The sequence below is a fragment of the Solanum stenotomum genome, chromosome 10 (assembly GCF_019186545.1).
Source record: "Solanum stenotomum isolate F172 chromosome 10, ASM1918654v1, whole genome shotgun sequence".
NCBI lineage: Eukaryota > Viridiplantae > Streptophyta > Magnoliopsida > Solanales > Solanaceae > Solanum > Solanum stenotomum.
Window position 1 is genome coordinate 41,483,585 of NC_064291.1, and position 25,898 is coordinate 41,509,482.

At 37.3% G+C, this 25,898-nt stretch overlaps 1 protein-coding gene across 2 annotated transcripts in view; it reads left to right on the forward strand.

Moving 5' to 3' along the window:
• The window catches only part of LOC125842528 (endoribonuclease Dicer homolog 3a), a 384,270-nt gene extending 361,287 nt beyond the window's left edge, over nt 1-22,983 (forward strand). For both annotated transcript variants that reach the window (XM_049521831.1, XM_049521829.1), the window contains 17 exons: nt 2,323-2,452; nt 3,785-3,890; nt 3,997-4,189; nt 4,307-4,467; nt 4,551-4,769; nt 6,207-6,466; nt 7,682-7,953; nt 8,053-8,573; nt 8,668-8,762; nt 16,368-16,600; nt 16,678-16,887; nt 17,426-17,902; nt 18,032-18,292; nt 18,478-18,804; nt 19,541-19,769; nt 22,477-22,588; nt 22,687-22,983. In XM_049521831.1, coding sequence (XP_049377788.1) covers nt 2,323-2,452; nt 3,785-3,890; nt 3,997-4,189; nt 4,307-4,467; nt 4,551-4,769; nt 6,207-6,466; nt 7,682-7,953; nt 8,053-8,573; nt 8,668-8,762; nt 16,368-16,600; nt 16,678-16,887; nt 17,426-17,902; nt 18,032-18,292; nt 18,478-18,804; nt 19,541-19,769; nt 22,477-22,588; nt 22,687-22,894 — 4,014 coding nt within the window. In that variant the 3' untranslated portion in view covers nt 22,895-22,983. The remainder of the gene's footprint in view (nt 1-2,322; nt 2,453-3,784; nt 3,891-3,996; nt 4,190-4,306; nt 4,468-4,550; nt 4,770-6,206; nt 6,467-7,681; nt 7,954-8,052; nt 8,574-8,667; nt 8,763-16,367; nt 16,601-16,677; nt 16,888-17,425; nt 17,903-18,031; nt 18,293-18,477; nt 18,805-19,540; nt 19,770-22,476; nt 22,589-22,686) is intronic.
• The last annotated feature ends 2,915 nt before the right edge of the window (nt 22,984-25,898 follow it).

Genomic DNA, 25,898 nt, shown 5'->3' on the forward strand with positions numbered 1-25,898 from the left:
AACAAGCAAATACATACACAAATTTGGAGCAGTGTGTTGATAGAATACAAAATGTCAGCCTCACTTGGAGTCGTGTCAAATTCCTGAATAACCATGATGAACTTACCAAACCATGCTCAAGGAACCATTTCAGACTATAAAGACCAGCCCAATCATCATACAAGACCACTGCAAAATCAGGTGGTTGCTTCATATATGTTGTCATCCTAAAAATCATAGCAGAGCAAAACATTCTTGAGAATCACATTTCCTAGTATGTATAACATCTCTTGTCAAAAGAAGATGTCAGTCCATCACTTATGGAGTATGCAAGGGGGAGAAGTTTGTTGGGGTTTGAGGTTTAGGAGGAATGCACAAGACTTGGAGGTTAGAGAATTTCAAAGGATTGGTTCACCAACAAAAGTTTTTATGGATACTGTTAATTTATGAAGACGGGGGACCAGAAGAAGTGGTGATTACTCAGTGAATTCTTATTATGAGAAACTCCTATCTAGGGAGGAATCGACTTTTCCACACAGTTTGATATGGAACCCTAGGATATCCCTAAAATTTATTTCTTACTTGGTTAGCTGTGAGGGGGGTAATCTTGGCGTTGGGGAATTTAAGGAAGAGAAAGATCACTTGTGTCAATTGGTGTTTCAGGTGTAAAGAATTTGGAGAAGACGTAAACCACCTTTTATTACATTGTCGGTTAGCCTCTTCTTTGTGGGGGGGGGGGGGGGGGGGGTTGGGGGAGGGGGGGGGGGGGGGGGGGGGGGGGGGGGGGGGGGGGGGGGAATTCTGAGATGGTTTGGAGTTGAGTGGGTGATGCCGAGCACTGTGAAAGACTCAATGTTAGTTGGGCCCTTAGAAGACCGAAGAGAAGAAGCAGAAAATGGGATGTTGCTCCCGTGGCAATCATGTGACTGTATTGAGAGAGAGAGGAATAGGGGAGCTTTTGAGGGCGTAGGAAATGTTCTGCTAATCTGAAAAAAAATCTATTTGCTCTTATTTCTTTTTGATGCACCCATGAAGTTCTTATAGGTATAAAGGATTGGGTGGCTTTTGTAGAAAACCATGTTTAGCTGTGAGGTTCTCTATTTCTTTGTGTACTTCTTGTATACAAGCACTTTTTATCCCCTATTAATATGAATATTATTACTTGATAAAAAAAAAAAAGAAAAATATTCTTGATGTCCAACTAATAAAAAGGCCAATGACGAACAACCATGGATAGAAAAGGCAGACAAATGCAATTTTAGCCACGGGAAGGAATGTATCACTGTAATCAAGCCAAAAGGTTTGAGTATAACCCTTGGCCACAAGAAATGCCTTAAGTCATTCAATTTTACCATCCGGCCAACTTTGACTGCATACACCCACTAACAACATATAGACCTTATGGAAGGAGCAAATTAGTAGTATTTTTGAGGGATTTATTGTTTGAATTTTGGTGTAACTATGTGAATATCGAAGGAGTAGGTAGCTTCATATATTCTGAGGTCCTTGGAACCATAGCCACTTGTGCATATACTCAGCACTAGCTTAGTGCTCATCTGTGACTAAAATTTACCTATTCAAAAGGAAAGAATTCCTTTTTATGGCTAAACACGTAATCTTCATTTCAAAAGGAAAGAAGGATTTTTTTTCCTTTCAAATTGTGCTCGATTGACCTTTTTACATCTTCTCTTGTTTGCGTGAAAAACACTTTATTCCTTTAAGTCTGTCGGGTATGGTTTCTGCAAAGAGTTAATTCATGGAATCCCAGCTCAAAATCTGCCTTTTCATTTACTAATTGAAAAAACAGAAGCTGGTGTTTTTGATTTTTTCATCTCAACTTATATCAATGAGCATCCTTGTTTCTCTTACCATCATTTATCACTAATATCTTCTTCTGTCCAAAAGAAGAAGTGGAGTTCTCTTCATAGAAAGTTTAGGAAAACTATTGGACGCTTTATATTCCAAAGTAGCAAATCAAAGTAAGTAATTAGGAAAGCCTAAAAGAGTTAAGTCTTCACCAAAACCATATGGAAGGTGTTCTTTTTCTCCGATTAATGTACTTGAAATCTTTTTCACTGTTGCACGAATGTGCTTGCTTGGGCTCCATTCAATTGATGAACTCAGCATCCCTGTGTTTTGTGGCTACCTATGGAACATTTAATTGGTTCTAAGCTTGGGTCTATTCCAGACTATCAGAACTTATATTCTAAGCTGTGGGTATCTCTTCCAATTTCTATGTTTTCTTCAACAGTTCTGCATATCATGTCTGACACTCTTTTTAGATCTATCTAATATTATGTTGGAATTTCTTATTTCTGGCTGTTTCTCCCCCTCATAATATAGGCTGTTAAAATCTGCTTGGAAAATGTGCCTAATGACAAAGATGAAAATGAGATTCTAAGGACAAGTTCTCTACAACATAGATACTTTTTGGAGGAGGCATTGTCAATTGTCCAGGAATCAATGCCACAAGGTACCTGAGTTTGTTCTATGTATTGCTTATGCAGATATGTGACCATTGCTGACCTGTTTGTTGTTATCTCTATCAATTTTATTTTGATGTTTCATTTTTGGGTTCTCCAATTGCAAATCTGCATATTTGATCATCCGGCTAGTGGATCTTGAGTTACCATTCTTTTTGGTGAAGGTTTGTTGCGGTGAGTGAGGGGTTGCCATACTTCTCGTCAAGAATCTTTTTCTTTTTATCTCAAGTCGGTTTACTGAGGACATGCTCCTAGATTGGAGGGTATGGAGGTGGGGTATTGGGGTAGAAGGCCTGTAGGCAGTCGAGCATTGGCTGGTTTTCCTTACCAGTTATGTTATTACTATTCTTCTATTATCTCTGCAATTTTATTACCACTTGTTGTTTCCTTTGGCTTTGATTTTATCGTAGTATTGTGTTGTCATTGTTCTTTTCTCTATTATTTTCAACATGGCTACTGTATTTCCTTTTCAAACCTGCTTTGAATTGTTTTACTTGAGCTGTGGGTCTTTTGGAAACAATCTCTCTACCTTCACAAGGAAGGGATAAGGTCTGCATACACACCACCCTTCCCCGAGCGCACTTGTGGGATTACACTTGGTATGTTGTTGTAGTTGTAGTGGGAGTATTCATTCAGTCCTTCTTGTTTCCTCAGTTTGCCTTGCATCTGTTACACATTACTTTTTAGTATCAGGAGCTCATAAGGTTCTTCAATTGATTGTATGGTAATGTTCTCTTTTCTTTTTCGAATAGACCACCTATTACGAGGTCATTTCTTGCTCTCTCTATTATTATGCCATAATTTACATATTTCTTTCTATTTACACACAGATCTTTTATCCCTACATGCTACTTCTTTTCTCTATACTGTGGACATCATTGGATCAAGATCATTATGTTGTTTTCAGAAGTTTCTCCTATGTCAAACAATTTATCAAGCTAGTACAGCTATATATGCTATATTCATTCTCTTGATATCTATTTGTCCTTATTCGTTCCTGAAAAAAAGTAGTTAAAACTTAAACACATTACTGTTTAAGTATCACTGTGTTACAATTTATTCTGAGCAATGATAAAATTGTAACTTGGTCGGTTTCCTGTGATGTGTGATTTTCTGTTGATTGGTCATGCTTGTGTGGCGCAATCAGTGTGAACACTGCTAGAATGGCTTCTGGTCGGACTTTTTAATTCTTGTTTGTTATGCAGTAGATAACATTTGAATTTTCCTGTCAATCCAGCTGAATTGACTTTTACTATAGTAACACAGTAAAAGTTCCAACTTTTGAGTTCTTTGCAAGTGTTGATTTATTCTCATTTCATCAGACTGTGAGAGTCTCTTCGATGTTGGATATGACTCATCAGCAACTCTGTCAATGGGCCATATATCTTCAAAACTGCAAGTACTTCTTGAAATTTTTCAATTCCTTAGGTAATGAACTCGACATCTGATTCTATCACCAAACTTGTAACTTTCGTTAGATGCATCTTTTATGTAGCTCTTTGTACAAACTTGAGGTTCTGATTCATGGATGCAGGAAAGCCACACAAGTACGCTGTCTCATTTTTGTTGAAAGAATTATAACAGCTAAGGTAATTGAAAGAGTTATGAAGAAAATGACCCGGTTTTCACATTTCACAATAGCATATTTGACTGGAACAAACACATCTGTCGATGCTCTGACACCAAAAGTGCAAAAAGAAACCTTGGGATCTTTTCTCTCTGGAAAGGTAATTACATCTATACATAATACATTACATTATATTTGACATAGATACTTTCTTGCGAGTCCCTTTAACTAGCTTTGATCTTAATGTAATATTTCCCCCATTCCCTTATCATCACAGGTCAATTTATTATTTGCCACTGATGTAGTTGAGGAGGGAATTGATGTGCCACACTGTTCCTCAGTAATACGATTTGATTTACCAAAGACAGTTCGTAGTTATGTCCAATCTAGGGGACGTGCTCGTCAGACTGAGTCTCAGTATATACTAATGCTTGAGAGGTGAAGCAATTTGCATATCTGACCCGATTTTGGCTTTCATAAATCTATTTATTTCAAGTATATAACCTTCATAATGATTTCAGAGGAAACAAGAAGCAGAGGGAGCAGATGTTCGATATAATTAGGAGTGAATATTCTATGACAGATACAGCTATAAAGAGAGACCCTGATGATTCTGTGGTGAAACCTTGTCTAGTGAAGGAAACTAAAGCATATTATGTGGAGGCAACTGGAGCATCTGTAACTGCAGATTCTAGTGTCAGTGTCTTGACTAAATATTGTGAAATGCTCCCTGGAGATAAGTATGGATTCTCATGTCTTCAACTAAATATTGTGTTCACTGGTGCATCTTGTTTTATGTATACCAACCAAGTTATGGTTAACACTGGAATCCAGGATCCCCTATTAGATTAAAGTGAGTTTTGTTGTTGTTACCTGCTCAGAGCCGTTTGGAAATGAACGAATCGTTTTGGAAGGATATAGAAATTAATCCTAGAACAGATGGGATATATGATGTGATTGTTTTGGTATTGAGTTCAAGCAGGATCTAGGCTGAAGCACTATTATCATCAATCACGGTCAACCTTCAGTTTCCTCATTCATTGTTTGCTTCAAAATTTTGTATGAGATAGCTGTTGGCTTCCAATGTCTGGCCCAGTTCCTTCTGCCTCACACATGAACCCTAGGATCAGTAAGTTATGCTTTGGCCTGTCATATGCAAAGTCCTATCAACTTAGCCAGTGAAGTGGTACACAGAGTATAGGAGGTTTGTGTATGGGGTTAGGTTGGATATGGTCTATTTACATCTCATATTGGACCATCGTCGGGTGATACTAGTGTTTTCATGTTCAAAAAGACTTCCCAGATTCAAGGGGCCATATACAACAATACAGCTTGTGCAAAAACCAAGTTTTCTGCTTATCATAATCTACGCTTCTTTAAGATGCATATTACAAATCTGAAAAGGAAAAAAAGAAACGAGAAAGTAACTTAAAGAAAATTATAACAGTAAATCAGTGGCTGTGTGATAATGGAAGAGGGAATTATGGGTTGTAGCTCCAGACTACTCACTACTGTGTACTAATGATGTACTACCACTAAAGTTTAACCACAATATTAATTTTGATCCTCATATTTGATGTACTCTATTATTTTATCAGATTTCTATGTCATGTTCCTATCATTTGGCAGTGTCAACATTTCCTGATTTTAAGGGTCAAGGTGAATCATACACCTTTTAGTCATATCCATATACAAAACACAAACAAAAGTCTAGTACAGATTCACCTGTCTGTCTCCTCCTCTCTCTGCTGTACTGAATTTCGCCCCCTTACCACTTCAAACCTCAATTACTGGATCCTCTCCAAATAAATTTGTGGGTGTACATCATGTAGACACTTCTTCACCAACAAGGTGTTATATTTTCAGCCAATGGATTATGGATGTCATAGTTGCTCTCTGTATTAAGCATACAGCACAATTATGTTTCATATTTGCAAGGGGTAATTCGTGCTTTCAGTAAATGTTTGTTTCATGGGAGTCATCAGGTTTAATTGCTCCGTGCTGTGTGAAAATGTTTCTCTTAGCTTTAAGTTCTTCTCTTTACATTTAACAAATTTGATACTTCTTCACATGTCCCTTCTTTTCTCTCGTATTCCAGTTTAAGGGTATACATAAAATGAAAGGATGGTATATTTATCTGTTTGTTGTCTAAATATGATAATTGTTTCGCTCGACAGGTTCTTCTCTCCAAAGCCATTGTTTCAGTACATTTTGTCTGGAGAGTTGTACCGGTGTAAGTTGACATTACCTCCAAATGCAGCTTTCCAAACGATTGTTGGTCCAGAATGCAGGAGTTCTCAACTATCAAGACAGCTTGTCTGCTTGGATGCATGTAAGAAGCTGCACCAGATTGGTGCTCTCAATGATCATCTTCTTCCTTTCAATGAAAAGCCTCCCCGAGGTGATTCTGATGTGCAGGACAGAAAATTAGGGGCAGGTAAACTAGAACAAGCTTTCCACTTCTGACCTCTGTCTTCTCTGCTTTTGAGTTCATCACATTACACTGTAGCAGCACTTAATGGGACTAGAGGCTATCTGAAATGCACTTGACAAGGTGCTTTTATTTATTCTTCCTTATCAAGTTGGTAAACATAAGTTGACAAATCTATTTCTTGTTGAAATGTGGGCAAACTTCGGCCAATCTTAGAACAACTTTTTTAGGGATGACAGCTCGTGGGTTCTTATAGTATATGTAAAAAATGGAGATGCATTAATGACTTGATGATACGCGCCTTTTATCGGTGTGAGAAACAATAGGCAGATATTTCTTCAATTGTAGGACAATGAGAGTGTTTGGATTGGCTCAAAAGCTGGTCAAGCAGCTTAAAAGCACTTTTTGGCTTGTTCAGTGTTTGGCAAACTCAAAAGGTGCTTTAAAGCCAGGTGTTTTTTTCATGACCCGTCCTCTAAACAAAGCCTTGACCGACACCCGATGCGTTACTTGACTGAGCAAACTGGCCTGACTGTTCTAACCTGTACCTTCATATCACATACCCCGCATGCATATAAAAATAAATAACTTCACTCTTTGTTAGAACTTCCAATTCAAACAATTCTTGAAATAATCCAAATAAAGATAGAAATCTATAAATACTGGAATGTACTTAAAATAATCCCAAGTAACGTGATCAACCATAACCCAACTAAAAATACGTCTGTGAAGCTTCTACTGGAGTGCAAAGAGGAATGCACAGGACATAGATTTCCTAGCTAATCCCCAAAACAAATGCTGGATAAATGAATGTTTGAATTAATGAGTGAAATTGTCTAACTGAAAGAGAAGCAACTCAACGGTCAAGGACAGAGCTCACCAAATCAACTTTGGGAATCAGCAACCTAGCTTGTAGTCTGCCCGTCTATGAAATCTGCATCTACATTCGCCCAGCAATCTTTCATGCCTTCTAGCAATTAAAATTCACATATCATTGGAGACTTCTATATGCATTCTCAGTGAAATTTATTTCTTTTTTATGAATAAGTAGGCAGTCATGGAAGAAATCAAGGAACAAGAAAGTAAGTTTTTACCCTTAAAGACTCTAAAAATTTAGACCACCGTTAAGCTGCACCTGCTGTCATGTCTGATAGATGCTCAATGTGGATTTTCAACTTATTGTGATTAAATAATTATTTTTTCTTATCAATATATTTTTAGGAACAACAAAGTTGAAAGAATTACATGGGACAGCTTGTATTAGTGCATTATCTGGGTCATGGGGAAATGATCCTAATGGAGAAGTATATCAAGTGTATAAAATGAACTTCCCTTGCAACATCAAGGAAGTGAAATATTCCAGTTTTATCCTTTTGCTTCAATCAGAACTTGATTACGATGTGGGAAATGTGGAAGTGGAGCTTTTCTTAGTTTCCAAGTTTGTCGAATCCTCCGTGTCGCATTGTGGGAAAGTACATTTGGATTCCCAACAGGTTGGAACCTAGTCAAACTATTTATGAGCTTTTTATAATTCAATCATGATAGCATTTGCATTTCGTATCTGATAAGCAGTATAACATTTTCATTGTCAGGTGGCAAAAGCAAAAATATTCCAAGAACTATTCTTTAATGGGCTGTTTGGTAAATTATTTATTAAATCATCGGGTGGAAGGAAATTTCTGCTTGATTCAGAAAAATCTTTGTGGGAGCCATCGAACATGTACTTGCTTCTACCGCTGGATCCTTTAGATTCAAGTTGTGAACCCTACAGAGTTGATTGGGAAGCAATTGAATCTTCTGTTTCAGTTGTGGAATTTTTGAAAAAAAATGCGTGGTTAAGCAATGAGAAATCTGAAGCTAAACGGAAGAACTCCTTAGTTGATAGGACTGCATCATTTGTGGAAGATCTTGATCAAACAGATTTGATTCACTTTGCCAATATATCAATCTCAAGAAGCAATATTATGGACATGGTTGTTGTGGCCATTCATACTGGAAGAATTTATTCTGTTCTGGACGCTGTTGCCAATACTTCCGCAGAGAGCCCCTTCGAAGTAGATTCAGAAGCTACTGTCGCACCCTTCTCATCTTTTGCTGACTACTTCCATAAAAAGTGGGATTTGTTTTTACCTAAATAACTGTTTCTTGTTTAATGTTTGAGAAAGTCACGCATAATTTAAATATATATTGTTTTGTCTGTTTATTAGGTACGGGATTGTTTTAGTGTATCCTGGACAGCCTTTGTTGCTACTGAAGCAAAGCCATAATGCATACAATCTTCTCGTGGATTTTAAAAAGGAAGGTTTGTCAAGTTATTGCCGATTCCTAGTCATTCCAAGTGTTCTCTATATGCCATCTCTTTTGAAAATTTATATCGTTTTTAGAAGTTTAAGACATACTAGCATATATTAAACTTAACAATTACAAACTTCTAGGTGGTTTTGTTGTTGTAAACAACGAAATGAACTAGAAAACAGAATTTTAGTTTTTTTTTCTTTTTTTTTTTAAAAACAGAATTTTAGTATATTAGCTTTAATATGCTATGAAGGTAAGGGGTAACGTTGTGCACATCCTACCCCCTCCCCATACCCCACTTATGGGATAACACCGGGTATGTTGTTGTGCCATTTAAGTTTTTTATAAGTCACAGTTTTTAGTTCTTAAAATATGTTCTCTATACATCCCCAATCATATTGGAGTGATCCACATCTTTACGCCTAACTAGGTTCTAAACAAGTTTGAGATAGGTTAGAGAGTATTGAAATTGGCCGACAAAGTTGTTCTACATACGTCCAGTGAAAAAGCACGTGCACTGGTGTTTGTGTCAACTTTTTGGAACAAATGATATTGTTTGAGAAATGCGTATTGCCTCTAGGCATAAGTAGGCGTGTTCTCTAGATTAGATTGTAGTTGTTGCATGTCCTGATGTGAGCATCAGATGATGGTCTTTGGAGCACATTAAACTCCACACTCACACTTTTTTTTTTTGAGAAGGTGACATTTACTTCTATATATCCACAGGTATACCACATCAAAGTGTAGTCCCCCTCCAAAAAGTTTTGCTTACATCTTTCCTAAGATCTCCTAGTTACAGCCAGTCAATAACATTAAATATATTTTAAGTATCTCCTATGACTACTTGCTTACACCAAAAATACTATACCCTAGGCAATATCTTTATCTTCTGGATATTGTTCTGTTTTCCTTCAAAACATCTTTGATTCCTTTCCTTCCAAATTGTCCACCAAATGCAAGCTGGGACAGTCCTCCATCTCTTCTCCTTTTTTCCTGCATTGTAGGACTTCTATAATTCTCCCAAGCTTTGTCCACTTGATCTTCCTCTTGTGGATGAACATCTGCCACAATTGATCTGTCCATTTGTAGTGTAAAAAGAGAAGGCTAACTGTCTCCACCTGTTCTTCACATAGATAGCATCTAGAACATAGATTGGATTTTCTCTTGTTCAAGTTCTCATGTGTCAAGACTGCCTCCTTTTCCAAGAGCCATGTGAAGTAATTCACCTTGTAGGGAATTTCTGTTCTCCAGATCATCCTCCAGGGCCATCTTGCATGCTGCACCTCTGTAGACCTGTAGACCTGAGTTCTCTGTATGTTGATTTTACAGTGAACTCTCCCCCTCTCTCCCCCTTCCATACTAGTCTATCTTACTCTCCTGTCAGATTGGTAGCCGTATGCATTGTGTCATGAAATTTTGATATGGTTGTCATTTCCCAATCATTTAGGTTCATTCTCAGAAACAGGTTCCACCCTTGTCCTGTCCATAATTCTGCCACTGTTGCTTCTTGTGCTTGGTTCAGACTATATAGTATAGGGAAAGCATGTTTGAGTGCCTCTTGTCCACACCAAATGTCATTCCAAAAGGCTACTTTTTCTTCATTGCCCACCTTGCAACTTCTTCTCTCCTTGACCGGTTGCCATAGGTTCCTGATAGACCTCCATACACTACAATTGTAAGGGTTGGTCACCACCTCTGTCATCCATTTATTCTCTATGCCATATTTTTCTATTATTACTTCATTCTATTATTACTTCATTCCATAGAGATACTTCTGGTGAGACAAATTTCCACAGCCATTTCATCATCAAACTCTTGTTTGTTTTTTTTGAGAATGGTAAAGTTGTATTCATCAGCAATGAGGGTATGCTGGCAACCAAACAAAAAATTCCAAGGCAAAGTAGTCATGATTACAAAGAGCCTAGGAAATCTAGTAACTGATCTACTTCATATATAGCCTCTTCTTTACACCAAAAATATAGAGTATTAATGCAGTTTTCTTTTACTTTCTGCATTGGGTTAGTAATATTCTTGAAACACCTATTGTTTCTTTCCTTCCAAATTGACCACCATATGCAAGATGGAACTAGATTCCACTTTTCTGTGTTTTACTCCCCCCTCTTTTCATCCAACAGCTTAGTAGGTCTGCAGTATGCTCAGGCACCACCCAAGGATCTTGGATAAGGCTTTGAAACTTATACCATAAGTGGGCAGTCACTCTACAGTGAAGGAACAAATGGTTGTTTGTTTCCTCCTTTTCATGGCAGAAGAAGCACATAGAAACAATCTGAAATCCTCTTTTTTTCAGTCTCTCCCGAGTTAGGCATGCTCTTCTGCACACCGACCATGTGAAACACTTTATCTTGGTTGGAGTGCTGGACTTCCAGATTTATTTTCAAGGTCCAAAAATCCCCCCGGATGTGTTGCCAGGTCTCTTTGGTACATTATTCCAACAGAAAATTCCCCATCCCTATCATGTTTCCATTTGATTGCATCAGGATTAGTGTTGAGTCCCGGAAAATCTTCCAGCCTTTGCAGTAAGTTGGCCACTCCATCCACCTCCCAGTTATTTAAGAGCCTTCTAAAATTTATATTCCTCCCTTGCTGAGACCACATCTCAACAATAGATGCTCCAGGGTTGTTACAAAAAGAGTACAAGTCTGGAAAGTTCTCCATGAGGGAGTTCTGTCCTATCCACTTGTCTTTCCATAAAAGGATCCTAGTCCCCTCAACCACCTTGTAGCTCCTAGCTAGTTTTGGCCACAAATTTTTTTAGACCTCTGAACTGAGGCCACATAGGTGTTGGTCACAATGTTGGAGGTCCATGACTTTGTTTGTCCATACTTGCTAACGATAACATCCTTCCACAGAGCCTGCCCCTCTTTACCAAACCTCCATAGCCATTTTGACAGTAAACACCTATTTTGCAGACCTAGATTCTTAATGCCAAGACCACCCGATTTCTTGATTAGTTGAGCAGTTTGCCATTTGACCAAGTGAGTTCCCTTTCCTTCCTTGTTGCCCAACCAAAGAAAATCTCTCCTTAGTTTATCTAATCTGTCTTCCACTTTAGTAGGTAAGGGGAAGAGAAACATAACATAAGTAGGGAGAGCATCCAAGACAGAATTGATCATTGTTATTCTTCCTCCCAGAAATAGGTATTGTGTCTTCCAGGAGGCTAACTTTTTCTCAAATCTTCTCCACAATTCCATCCCATATTTCTAATTCTTTGTGGTTGTTACCCAGTGGCATCCCCAGATATCTAGTTGGGAGATTTTCTATCTTACAACTCAAAATATTGCTAAACACCGGATGTTAGCTACTTCCTTGACTTGAAACATGCTGCTTTTTCTCCAATTCACAAAAATCCCTGACACTGCCTCAAGGATTACTAATATTATTCTGATGAAACACACCTGCTCAACCTTGGCCTCACAAAAGATCACAGTAATTGGCAAATTTATAGATCTTCTCAGCTTGGTTGCCCACTTTGAACCCTTTTAACCATTTCTTTTAAGTGGCCACCCTTATCATGCTATTACGTCCTTCCATAGCTAGAATAAAGAGGAAAGAAGAAAGAGGATCACCCTGCCTCAACCCCTTTTCCGAGGGAAAAAAAATAGCAGGTTCTCCATTAATCAATATAGAGAACCTGACAGTTTTAGTGCAAAATCCTATCCACTTCAGCCATTTCTCTCCAAACCCCATTTGTCTCAAAATGTTAATAAGGAAATCCCAGTTCACATGATCATAGGCCTTTTCAATATCAAGCTTACGCATGATTCTTGGGGTTTCACCTTTAATCCTTGAATCTACACATTCACTAGCTATTAGAGCTGCATGTTGGGTTTTATTTGCCCTGATTTTTTATCATAAATAAGTTTTCCTTTTAGGAAAAGGTTTTAATATTTTACTAGTCCTTTTCTTGTAGGAAAGGTTTTAGGACTCTATAAATATAGGCTTGTTCCTTCTAACTTAATCAACATTCACAATGTAGTCCTAGGGTTTTGAGAGTTGCGGTTATGGGGGAGAATTTGTGAACCTCCTTGTATTCCGAGTGAATTGGTTGAGGTTATTTCTCTCTATATTTTGTACTCTCATATTTATAGTGGATTGCTCATCTCCTCTGTGGACATAGGTCGATTGACCGAACCACGTTAAATTTTTGTGTCTTTTGGTGTGTTTCTCATGTGTCTTCTTACTCATGGTCTTTCGAGGTTTGCTTTGTTAGCTTCCGCATTACACCTGCTTATTTCGGTCCTAACACTGCATCTAGGATCTATTTGCCCTGTATGAAGGCCAATTGATGTTTGTTGACTAGCTTGCTGATTACTTTTTTCACTCTTTCTGCCAGAAGCTTGGCAAATTTTTTATAAGCTCTACCAATAAAACTTATTGGTCTAAAGTCTCTAAGTTCAGTTGCCATGGCTTCTTTGGAATAAGGTCCACATAGGTGGCATTGAGGCTCCTCTCAAACTCGTATCTCTCATGAAATTGGTTTACTGCATTCATAAAAGCAAACTTAAGCACCTCCTAGAAACTCTAATAAAAGCACATGGGGAAGCCATCAGGGCCAAGTGCCTTGTCACTGGCACATGACTTGATGCACTTCAAAACTACAGCCTCCTCAAAGTAAGTTTGCAACCAATCTCTTTCTTCCTCACTAATAGTTTCCAAGCCTTGCAACTTAAACTCCGTCCACGGTTCAGTCTCTGTGTACAACTTTTTATCATGATTTCTCCTTTAATCTCTTCTAGATCTGAGATAGAGTTTCCTTCCACTACCAAAGTGTCAATAGAATTAAACCTTTTGTGAGCTGTCGCAACCCAATGGAAAATTTTTGTTTATTCACCTTTTTTAAGCCATTGTATTCTAGATCTTTCTCTCCAAGCTATTTCCTCTTGTTTAGTAACCTCCTCAAATTCCATAGCTACATGAACCTTTTGGAGTAGTTCATCCTCTGAGAGTAATCTCAGCTCAGCTCCTGAGTCTTTTCCATCTCTGCTAACTGGTGAAAGATTTCCTCCTCCTTATGTTTCCAATCATTTCTATGTGTCAGTCTCCATTCTTTCAATTTTTGTTTCAGCATCCTTAGTTTAGTAGCTAAGATGTAAGAATCTGTGCCATTTATATTGAAAGAAAACCGCCATTCCTTAACCTTGTCAGCAAAACCATCCACCCTCAGCCACCATTGTTCAAATTTGAAATATGACTTGTTCGAATTCAATTCCCCACAATCAAGCATGATGGGGTTATGATCAGAACCTATTCTGGGCAACAAGTTCTGTTTTATTTGAGTGAAGGACTCATCCCATTGAGATGAATACAAAAACCTTTCAGTTCTGGAAGCTGAGCTATGGCCATCTCCTCTTCTCGAAGTGAAAGAATCCCCCAGAAGAAGGGGATCCATGAATTCCATCGCATTTATCCATTCAGTGAACTCCTGCATGTCCCCTGTTATTCTGTGCCCCTCTGATCTTTCATTTGGGTACCTTGTGACATTGTAGTCACCACAAGATACCCATGGGTCACTGCATACCTCTTTGATGTTGCTCAACTCTTGCCACAACTCTCTTCTAGTCACAGTATCACAGGAAGCATACACTGCACTGCACAACTCTCTTCTAATCATCATCAAACTCTTGTTTTGGGTACTCAACTCTCTGATATTGAGTCCACCCCCTCTCTTACTTACAGCAGTTCCTCCCGTTTGACCAAATGGTACTTTCTCTTATCTTCGCTTCCTTGCCATAAAAAGTTCCTCCTAATTGCATCCAACTCTTGGTCACCTTGGTTTGTATATGGAATAATGACATCATGTACGAGGGAAGGGCATCCAGGACACTATTAACTAGAGTTAGTCTGCCACCTGAAGATAAATATTGACACTTCCAGTTTGCTAGCTTCCTTTCACATTCAATTACTCCACTCCATATTTCTGTTGACTTGCTTTTAGCCCCCAAAGGCATTCCCAAGTGGGTTGTTGGTAATTCACCCACTTTCCCTCTAGTTTGTTGTCTAAAGTCTTTAATACTTATCATTGTGTTGACTTGATAGATGAACCTCTTGCTCTAGTTTATGTGCAGACCTGAAATAGCCTCGAAAATATTGAAGATGACCCTCAAAATCAGCATCTGCTCCTCTACTGCATCACAAAATACTAGAGTGTCATCTGCATACAGTAGATGAGTAATCTTTTGGCTGTTACTTGTATTATTCCCCACTTGGAAACCTCTGATCCAGCCCTTGACTTTTGCAGTCTGAAATAGGTTGCTCAGCCATTCCATGGCCAAGATAAAGAGAAAAGGGAATAAAGGGTCCCCTTGTCTCAGACCTCTGTATGATGAGAAGAAGCCACATGGGCTTCTGTTGATCAGAATAGAGAATTTCACTGAGCTTATGCACTGTCTAATCCACTTTAGCCATTTTGGTCCAAATCGTATCCTTTTCAACATATTCATCAGGAAGTTTCAATTCAAATGATCATATGCCTTCTGGATATCCAGTTTACATAAGATCCCTGATTGTTTATCTCTCTCCCTGGAGTCAACACATTCATTGGCTATCAATACTGCATCTATGATCTGCCTATTCTTGATAAATGCCATTTGTTGTCTGTCCACTAGCTTATGTATCACTTTCTTCAGTCTTTCAGCCAATAGTTTTGCAATTATCTTGTACACTCCTATTACTAGACTAATTGGTCTGAAGTCATTTAGTTCCACAACCCCTGTCTTCTTGGGTATCAAGGCCACAAAAGTAGTTTATACTCTTCTCAATTACCTTATAGAAGTTTTGAACTACTGCCACCACTTCATTTTTGATGACTTCCCAACACTGGCTAAAGAAAGCCATGGAGAAGCCATCTGGGCCAGGGGCCTTGTCCCCAGCACACGCTTTGATGCTTTCCAGGATTTCATGTGCTTCAAAAGGGGCCATCAGTTGGTTATTGTCATTTTCATCAATCATAGGATACTCTCTCATTTCTAAGTCTGGTCTCCAGTCCTCAGTTTCAACATATAACTTCTCATAGTACTCTATGATCTCCTTTTGTATCTCAGCAGGCTCTGTCACTAGCTCCTCCCAGACTTTAATCTTATCAACAGTGTTGACTGTTGACTCTTCTGTGTGCATTTGCTGTTTTGTGGAAGAAGCTTGCAAATAGGCTAATTGAATTCAGCAACTGCAAAAAGACATTATCATGCATCCTTCATAATCTCTTTCTATATATTAGATATTACTATTCTTTTGCCGTTGTCACTAAAGCTTTAATCATTTAAATAAATTAGGTCTTGTAGTATATCCAACTGAATTTACTTTAGGCAGTTGTGGACTTTCTGCTGAAAAGTCTTGTGTGATTAGTAATTTGTAAACATCTGCTACAGAACTTCTTGTTAAAACATCTCTACAATCATACATTTTACATTTTAAATTGGGAGTAAAAGTTCACCACTTGAAGATAACCTTTCAAGCTCAACTTGCTAAAGTTCTACCTGAGTTCTCTAGAAAGAATTGATCTACATTGAACTTGTCACTGCTAGCTACCTAGTGAGTGCACTGGGCTAAGTGTTTCGGATTACATGAATCTGATATTTGGAGATTATTTAAGCAGGCATTTCATGTGGACCGAAATCAAAAGATAGTACAATGGTGGTTCAAAAGCCACTGAATAATGTTCACATGCCACCAGAACTTCTGGTCTGTTTTGACATTCGGTTAGACATCTTGAAATCCTTCTACTTGCTACCATCATTAATGCACCGCCTGGAGTCCCTGATGTTGGCTAGCCAGTTGAGGAAAGAGATATCAAGCCATTCAGGCGACTTACATATATCAAGCTCATTGGTTCGTCCTATCATTTGCTCAGCTAATTAGATGACTTACATTTGGCATTTTTCTAACTAAATGTCTTTCACGGTCAGATTCTGGAAGCTCTTACAACTCTCAGATGCAATGAGAGTTTCTCCATGGAACGTCTGGAGTTGCTTGGAGATTCAGTTCTGAAGTATGCTGTTAGTTGTCACCTCTTCCTTAAATATCCCAAGAAGCATGAAGGGCAGCTAACTAATGAACGTTCACAGGCTATTAGTAACTCAGCCCTCCATAAATTGGGAACTAATCAACATTTGCAGGTATGTAAAGCTTTGTCTCCGTACTTCAGGAAAAAGAACTACTTGAAGACAATTTCTTAAATCCAGTCAAGAATGTAAATATATAATATCTTAACTAGTTCATTTTTTAACTTTATTCTTGAGGTAAAAATGAAACTAGGTGTCATATATTTCCTTCTCCAGCTAAAATGGTCACTGATGTATGGTATGAGTATAAGATATTGACGACACTATTGCGGGTAGTGCAAACAAACTTACTGAAAATCAGGCTTGTTTGAGATGGGTTCTTCTTTTTGGTGTGTGTGTGTGGGGTGAGGAGTATAACTTATTTTGTTTGGTTCAGTTTGTCCAAATTCAATGTGGATGGTTGGCAACATTTCATTCTTTCAGTCGTGGATAGTCTTCAATGGCAACATTTATTTTGCTTGTGCTAGTGGAATCCTTCTTGTTTTGTTGATGATTCTTCAAAGAAACGTGGATGTTGTATCCTTTCCACTTGACTGAAGCTTACCTTTTACACTCGTCTGCTTTTAATCATGCTTTACCTGTCTAATTACAGGGTTATATACGGGATGGTGCATTTGATCCACGCCGATGGACTGCTCCTGGGCAGCTTTCCCTGCGGCTTTGTCCTTGTGAGCACGGGGTTGAAACTTCACAAGTGCCTTTGGACAAGAAGTTTCTGACTGAAGATCCCAAAGAAGTAGTTGGGAAACACTGTGATAGAGGACACAGATGGATGGGTTCAAAAACAATATCTGACTGTGTTGAAGCGCTAATAGGTGCATATTATGTTGGTGGTGGGTTTGTTGCTGCCCTCAAATTGATGAAATGGCTTGGTGTTAAAGCTGAGCTAGAACCTTCATTAGTAGAGGATGCGATCAATACTGCATCTCTTTATTCTTATACCCCTAAAGCTAAAGATATTGAAGACCTTGAGTTGAAGCTTAGCTATAGATTTTCTATTAAGGGACTGCTTCTAGAAGCTATAACACATGCTACTGTGCAAGAGCTGGACGCTGGGTACAGTTATCAGGTTAGTTGAAGAGTAATCCCTAATTTTGATATAATTATCAAGTAATACTGATTATACATCATATTAAACATGCTTCTCTTAAGAAATTACATTGTTGTCAGCTTACATTTTTTGTCAAATCTGTGACAGAGGCTTGAATTTCTTGGCGACTCAGTACTGGACATTCTCGTTACCTGGTACCTTTACCAGAAGCATAAAGATATTGATCCTGGGGAACTAACAGATCTGCGTTCTGCTTCTGTCAATAATGATAATTTCGCTTATGCTGCTGTGAGAAGGAATCTTCATGTCCACCTTCAACATCATTCTGGATATCTTGAAAGTGAAATATCATTGTTTGTGAAGTCAGTCTCTAATTCTTGTTCACTCCAAGGAAACAAAGCCCCAAAGGTTCTTTTATTGTTGCTCCACTGATATGTCACTGTTACCATATGTTATTGATCTCAATGCCAACTGTAGACTTGAATGTGTCCCTAGGATACAACATTGTTGAACATATGCCACATTAATCCACTATAATCTGTCAAATGCTTAGAGCAGGCTGTTTGTATTCATGGGATATTAATTTGTCATAGGTACTTGGAGACTTGGTGGAGAGTATTGCTGGAGCAGTACTTATTGATACCAAACTTGACCTGGATGAAGTTTGGAAGATTTTCAAGCCACTATTGTCTCCCATCGTGACTCCTGATAAGCTTGAACTACCTCCGTTGCGTGAGCTCATAGAATTATGTGACTCACTTGGCTACTTCTGGAAAGAACATTGCGTGGTGAAGGGGGATACCGTGAATGCTGAGCTTAGGTTACAGCTGAAAGATGATCTGCTGGTCGCTGAGGGATCTGGACAAACTAGAAAAAATGCAAAGGCGCAAGCAGCTCTGAAGTTACTGAAGAACTTAGAGGTATGTCATAGCCAGGAAGATGATTCTCATCCTATGTATGGTCCTTTTTTCTGACATTAATGGGCCATAATTCGTGTGATAGGAACATCCTTAGAAAGATGAGAAGAAAGAAAATCATGATAGGCGTTTTTGTACTTTTGTTCGTGAAAGTTACCATTGCAACTACTGGTGTTGTAACGTTAAACTTTCTTGTCAGCAGGCCATTCTCTCTTTTTTTAATCATTTGTTTCTGAAATTGATTTTTCTTTTCTGGGTTCAAGTGGAGACTAATGAGTTGGTTGCCTTCTAAGTCATCTGATGTCTATCGAAGTACTATAGCTAGAAAAAGAATGCGGAAATAACTAGGTGTTTAAATTATTATTTTTTAATCAAAATTAGCTTATGAAGGAAGTTATTCTTTGCAGTTTTTCCTAATTTGGAAAGAGAATTTTCTGCGTTTAATGGATTCCCTTGAGTTGCTAACAATTTTTGTTGATAATAATTTCTGTGCTTGCATGCATTATATATTGCTGAAAGATCAGAGACTAACTCACCATAGATCTGTATTACATGGTGTGATCTTGCTTGATAACACTACTTTATTCTCTGTTATGACCATTACAATTAATGTTGAACTAGATTTTAGAAGTTCCCATCTAGAATTGACTGGGTGAATTCTTTTTCAATTATGTATTGCCGGTTATCCAAGCTTTCAATTGAGTTATTTCTCACATTGACCCTCATTTTCTAACAACAGAAAAAAGGAATTTCATCCAAGAAGAAAAAAGAAGAGGCCAGCTTTGTTGATGTGCCACAATCTTTAGACTTTGATGGTGACATCTGCATCCAAGCAAATACTTCTTGTCCTGATATGGCTTCACGCAAAAAGCGAAAGAAAGTATATTTGAATTTAAAGCCAGATGAAGCTCAACCTGTTCCCAGTGACTGCTCCACCAGTGCTAGTTATTCAAATAAGGACATCCAAGGTATGTGCTCGAAGTTACTGTAGCAAAACGAAAATTCTTATTTCTTCTATGACTATTGGGGGAGCCATTTTTTCTAAAGATGTATTATATATATATATATATATATAAATCGCATGTATTGATAAATTTGGAAATGATTTTTTGGGTGGAAAATTTAGTAACTTTTTACCTCATTTAATGGGTGGGTTGCTGTAATAATTGAGAAATGGAATAGTAGTTAATTAATTGTAGCATCCTTTCTTAAGTGACTACCTATTTTGTTGTCTTATTTATATCCTAGCGATTATCATGAACCCACAGTAGTATTCTTATATTTACCTATTTTATTCCCCTTTCACTATTTTAATTCTCTCATTATTGATTATTCTAAGTCTCCCAAATGGTCAGACCTTTTGCATTTTGTAAAATATATTATTATGTCATTATAAAAAGATCAAAATAAAATAAAATTGGTGTCTTCTTAAATGTCAAGCACTGCAACCAATCAATATTGTTTTAATATCATTATATCAACTTATCAAATTCAGCGCAACACTATTTCAATCTCATTAGATGAACTTTTTAAATTCTTGAGTCAAGTTTTATTATTTTAACTTTATATGTAATTGAGGAGAAGGGGCCTAACACTTTTGGAAAGGGCTATATGTAATTAAGTAAAATATTTTAGAATGGCGAAGTACATATTATTCTGTAGTTACACTTATTATCTTGTTTGAGAGCGGAATAAACTACCATTCTAATATGGTGGGAAGATGATACTTCACAAACAACAATCAGTATCCTTGAAAAAGTCCATCAGATTTGAAATCAAGTACTCCCTCCGCTTCAATTTGTTTGTCTGGTTTTGACTTGACACGGTGTTTAAGAAAGTAAAGAACAACTTTTGAATCTTGTGGTTTTAAACTATAGATACATAGAATGTACCAAAATGTGTTTTAATCTTGTGATCTTAAACATATCATGTGGAAAGTTGAAATTAGACACATTCTTCTTGAAACAAACTATAAAGGAAGTAAGACAAACAAATTGAGATGGAGGGAGTATGATGCATTGTATTGACGTTGACACCTAATAGTCGCAGCTCTGCCCTGTATATATAGGTGTTGTGTTCAAATCCTACCCAAGGTCGTCCCCTCTTGTTCTTACACCTTCCACTATTCAGACAATATACCCTCCCAAAAAAAGTGATATGACATAATTTTAGCAAGGGAAACCTTTTTTGATTGCATAGTAGTAGAGAGTGATCATATTTTCTAGTCACAACTGAATATATATCAAGTGTTGAAGATTTATAGCTTTGTCAATAAAAATCAAGCGATAATTCCTATAGTTCTATTACAATTTGCTACATTTCTGTTTAGATCATTATATGCTGAGAAGTGACTTCCTCTGAATATGCTAAAGTTTCTATTTATGCATTTCTTTTATTTACAAGGTAATAAGACTTATTGATTGAAGAGAGAATTTCCTGCATAAAGGATCCATACAGAAGTATAGAATATACGTATCCTATTTTTTGCAGAAGGTTGACAAACATCTGCATTAACTAGACTGCCACAAGTGCTTCAAACCATTTGCTAATACCTTTTTCCTGAGATTTCAATCTCCCTTTGATGCCGTCTCTCCCCTCAATACCCTCACTCGTCTCCCTTGCTGTTCTTCATTTTGCATGGATATCAAAAGGTTAGCTCATTAGTCATGGGTCAATTTCTGCTTCCCAGGATCATTTTTACCTCTTATTTCTATACTTGCCTTGGTCCTTCCATTCCCAGTTTCCTCTTCATTTTCTCGAAATATTTCACCTTACGAATACTTTGCTCCCTCTTACCTCTCAAATCAGTCTTCTTCGTCAGATTTGTCCAATGAGAGTCCCTTCCCAAAGTATCACAATCTGAGGCACATGGTATAGGTACCAAATGCCCATTTGCTCCTCTGAGCAGCAGAATCGTGAAGCAATAGTGCTCAAAGTCTTCCCCTTAAGCCTCTCCAGAGCTTCCTGTTTTTCAGCTATATATCAACTTCTTTCTGTGACAATGTGAAAAGCCCCAGCATCCACCTGTCTTCTTGGTGAATCTTGCACTTGTCTCCTTGTGAATCCAGCAAAAACTTGGATTGAAACTTTTGTCGAGGCAGTTTCCAGAATCTTATAATTCCCTTGTGTAAAATTAATGGTTATCTATCTTAGAGATTTAAATTTTTAATGTAACCATGCATTACTTATTATGGTTGTTTGTTTTCCTTCTTTTCTTTGTTTTATGTCACTCTTTCGGTAAAATAATCAGTCCCTCGCCAGTGAAGTGTTGCATAATGAGGGAAAATAAGTCCTTGAAGTTGAAAGTTCGAAGTAATTGGAATACCTAGTTCGATAAGTTTCACCAACACATAATGTGGGATTCTGAGTCTCTTAACCTTGAATATCCACACTGCTTCACCTTAATTCCATTTCCTAGAAAAGGAAAGTGTGGTTCTGAATGACCTGAGTTTCTGCTCCTGAATCTTACTCCTTTTTAACAATGTACATAGTTCTCTGAACATGAAAACTCACAAATATGTTTTTAAGCCATTGTAACCATTCCCTGCCTTTTGATTTGACAGAATATATGCCAAAGTTAGATAATTAAAGAAAAGTTAGTTTTCAGAAGGTCTGCTGATGTGCATCACCTGAAACACTTTTGGATTTAATGGTCTTTTCTCTTTTACTTGGCAGTAATTGGGCCAATCAACATGAAAAGGGGTGGACCTCGCATATCACTCTTTGAACTATGCAAGAAACTGCAGTGGCCAATGCCTAGTTTTGAATCAATAGAGCGTACATCCAAGTAAGTAAAACCAGTTTATGTGCTAACCAGTTCTTTCCTTCTAGTTTTTATCAAACTGTTTCCTAGATTGTTGCTTATTGAGTGTAAATTCCGGCCAGATCACTTATTGAATGTGGTGAAGGCTCTGATAAAAGGAAGGTTTACAACACTTTTGCATCTCAAATCTCGCTGACAATACCTGACTATGGTTTGATAAAGCTTACCGGGGATGAAAGAGCTGATAAGAAAAGTTCACTTGATTCAGCGGCACTTCACATGTTATATGAGCTAGAACGACAGGGAAAAATAGCCATTGGAAATCAATGAATTGTCGTGAGTGTAAATTCTTACAATCTTGCTCTAAGGCGTAGAAATTTTAGCATTTTAGGTCTCTTCGGTAAGGGAATCCAGAAATTGCAGTGGTAAATTGATTTTGATTCTCTATTAACTGTATATTTGCATTGAAAAGTAGCAACAAACTTAATAGTTGCGTATCAGGCGGGAATGGTTCTGTTCCAGCCATTATTGGAAATCCAATTGAAAATAGGGATGAACTTTTTGAAGTGTATAACGGGGATCGTTCTTATGTCCCCTATTTAAACCTTGATTTAACTGATCTATTGGGACTTCATTCTTCATGTGCAACACTTACGTTACAAGTGAAACTTCAGGATCGTGTCCTAGAGTTCAAAACCTATACCTAGTGAACTCTAGGACAGTGTTTGAAGTTCAATTCTTACATCGTCTGAAGTTGGATTCCTGCAGTTCTACATTTTACTTTGTTGCCACTTTTTAAGTTGCTTCATACACTACTCAAGCTTGGCCTCAGGAAACACTTCCAACTTTGAGTATGTATATCTAGACACCTCAACTCGTCTTAACCGAGTCATAGAAACACTCCAACTAGTAAAATGATTATCTAGGCACCTCTAAAATTTATGTGTCATGCATCAATGTCGGATGTCCATGAAACATAATAGGAACAAGTTTTGAGTGTTTAGTTGTCAGTTGAGATCAAAGGGTAAATATTTAATGAAAAATTACTACGTGCTTTAAATTAATATTCATTACATTTAAACTTATAATTATTTTAGTATCATCTATAGCGATACGTTACAATACTTTTATTTAATAGGGAAATTATACATGCTATTTTATTTTTTTTAAAACACTGTCCAATTTGGGTGAAAAGAGCCGCGCATCATCTCCTACACTCTTTCTACATTTTAAGGGTTTTTTGGCTTAATCCTTCTACTGTCATTTGAGTCGGGCGTCAAAATGGACACTTTTTGAATTCTGACCATCAAAAGGGACCCTTTCTAAAAATACACACCAAAACAGATAGAGGCGAACTACAACTTCCATCTTTTAACGTCGTAGTCTCCGTTAGCTCCAAATTCACCCAAATCTGCAATTCTTTTTGTTAACTCCACTTGGATATATATCTCTTTCTCCCTCACATGAAGCTATATCTCTTTCTTCAACAATTTATTCACTCTACATTTTCTCATTCATCTTCTACTTTTTTATACTTTATATTTTTTTTATTTTTGAAATTTGATAGCAATGTCTCAACAATCCAGAAAGTATATATATTCAATTGAACCAGATGTTTGTAAACGCACAGAGTTTGGTAAAATGAAAGCATCGAGGACTTCAAGAAATCCCGATCATAAGTTTTGGAGTTGTGCGTGTCCAAAGGTAAAAAAAAAAATTAAGTTGTTCACTTAAAAGTATTTGGATATTCACTTGATTTCTTGTTTGATATTACAAGAAAATAATGGGTGCAATTATTTTCGGTGGGCAGAAAACACGCTCACAAACGAAACTAACATCATTCTTTCACGGATGGGGAGACGCTCCTTCGACGGTGATATAGCTACTTCACACACCAATTGATATATTTGATAAAACGAATTCCTTAAAAGATCTCTATCTTCTACAAATTTCTTATTGATGTGTGTGTTGTATCACCGTCGAAAGAGGGACTCCTCACCTGTGAAAGAATGGTGTTAGTTTCATTTATGAGCATGTTTTCTGCCCACAAAAAATAATCGCATCCATTATTTTCCTGAAATAACAAAACAAGAAATCAAGTGAATATCCAAATATTTGTAAGTGAACAACTTAATTTTCTTACCTTTAAACGTGCACGACTTCAAAACTTACGACCGAAATTTTTTGAAGTCCTCGATGTTTTTATTTTACAATATTCTTTGCATTTATAATCATCTTGTTCAATTGAATATACAGACTTTTCGGATTGTTGAGACATGACTATCAAATGTTAAAAATCAAAATATAAAGTATAAAAAAGTAGAAGATGAATGAGAAAATGTGGAGTGAATAACCCATATTTATTGTTAAAGAAAGAGATATAGTTTCACGTGAGGAAGTAAGAGATATATATTCAGGTGAGGGTTAACAAAAAGAATTGTAGTTCGCCCATAAATGGGGGAACTGTCCGTTTTGGTGTGTGTTTTTAGAGAGGGTCCATTTTGGTGTATATGATTCAAAAAGTGTCCATTTTGGTGCCGGACTAACTCTCATTTCAACATTTCTTTGAATCTCGTTGATTTCTTACATGAATTTTGTTGCTTTAGTTTGTTCTTAGTGCATAGCCTAATGGAGGATAAAAAAATTCTCCTAGAAGAAGCTTTCGAAATTGAATTGGTGCTTCAATCGATAGTGGTGATGAAGATGTTGATGAATCTATTCAAAAGGTTTAGACAAGGACTTAGACAAGGGGTTAAATTTCGGCCCTTAATGGGGGTAATTGTCGCGATCCGAATCTATTTTGGACATGATCGGCACTTTGAATCATTATTGGCCTTAGCGAACCCGTGTTCTGGCATACTATAAGACTGAATACTAACTAATGCCGGAAATTTTTAAATATGAGCATACAATGCAATAACTTAGAAAACAATTTCAATAACTTTATTGTTGAAAATTTGATATATGTATACTATGTATATACTTGTAAAACAATGGTGATATTCATAACTCAATTTATTAGTCTATGAAGCCTCTCTAACCTACTAAAGATAGGTTATTACTGAGACAAAATCCTAGGCTATCTAAATATTTTACTAACATCATATGCTAACTAATAAATACTTAAGATAAACATGAGCCCTTCGAAAGTAAGGAGGTCTCACCAAAATTGGATGAAGGTGATCCTAATGATGTGTCTGTTGTCGATCTTGAATATCTGAATCTGCATCATTAAAAGATGCAGCGTAGAAGGACGTATACTATTGATACAGATGGATTGGCATTGTCAAATGCCTTAAAAAATATAAACTTTTTCTAAACTTAAGAAAGTTGA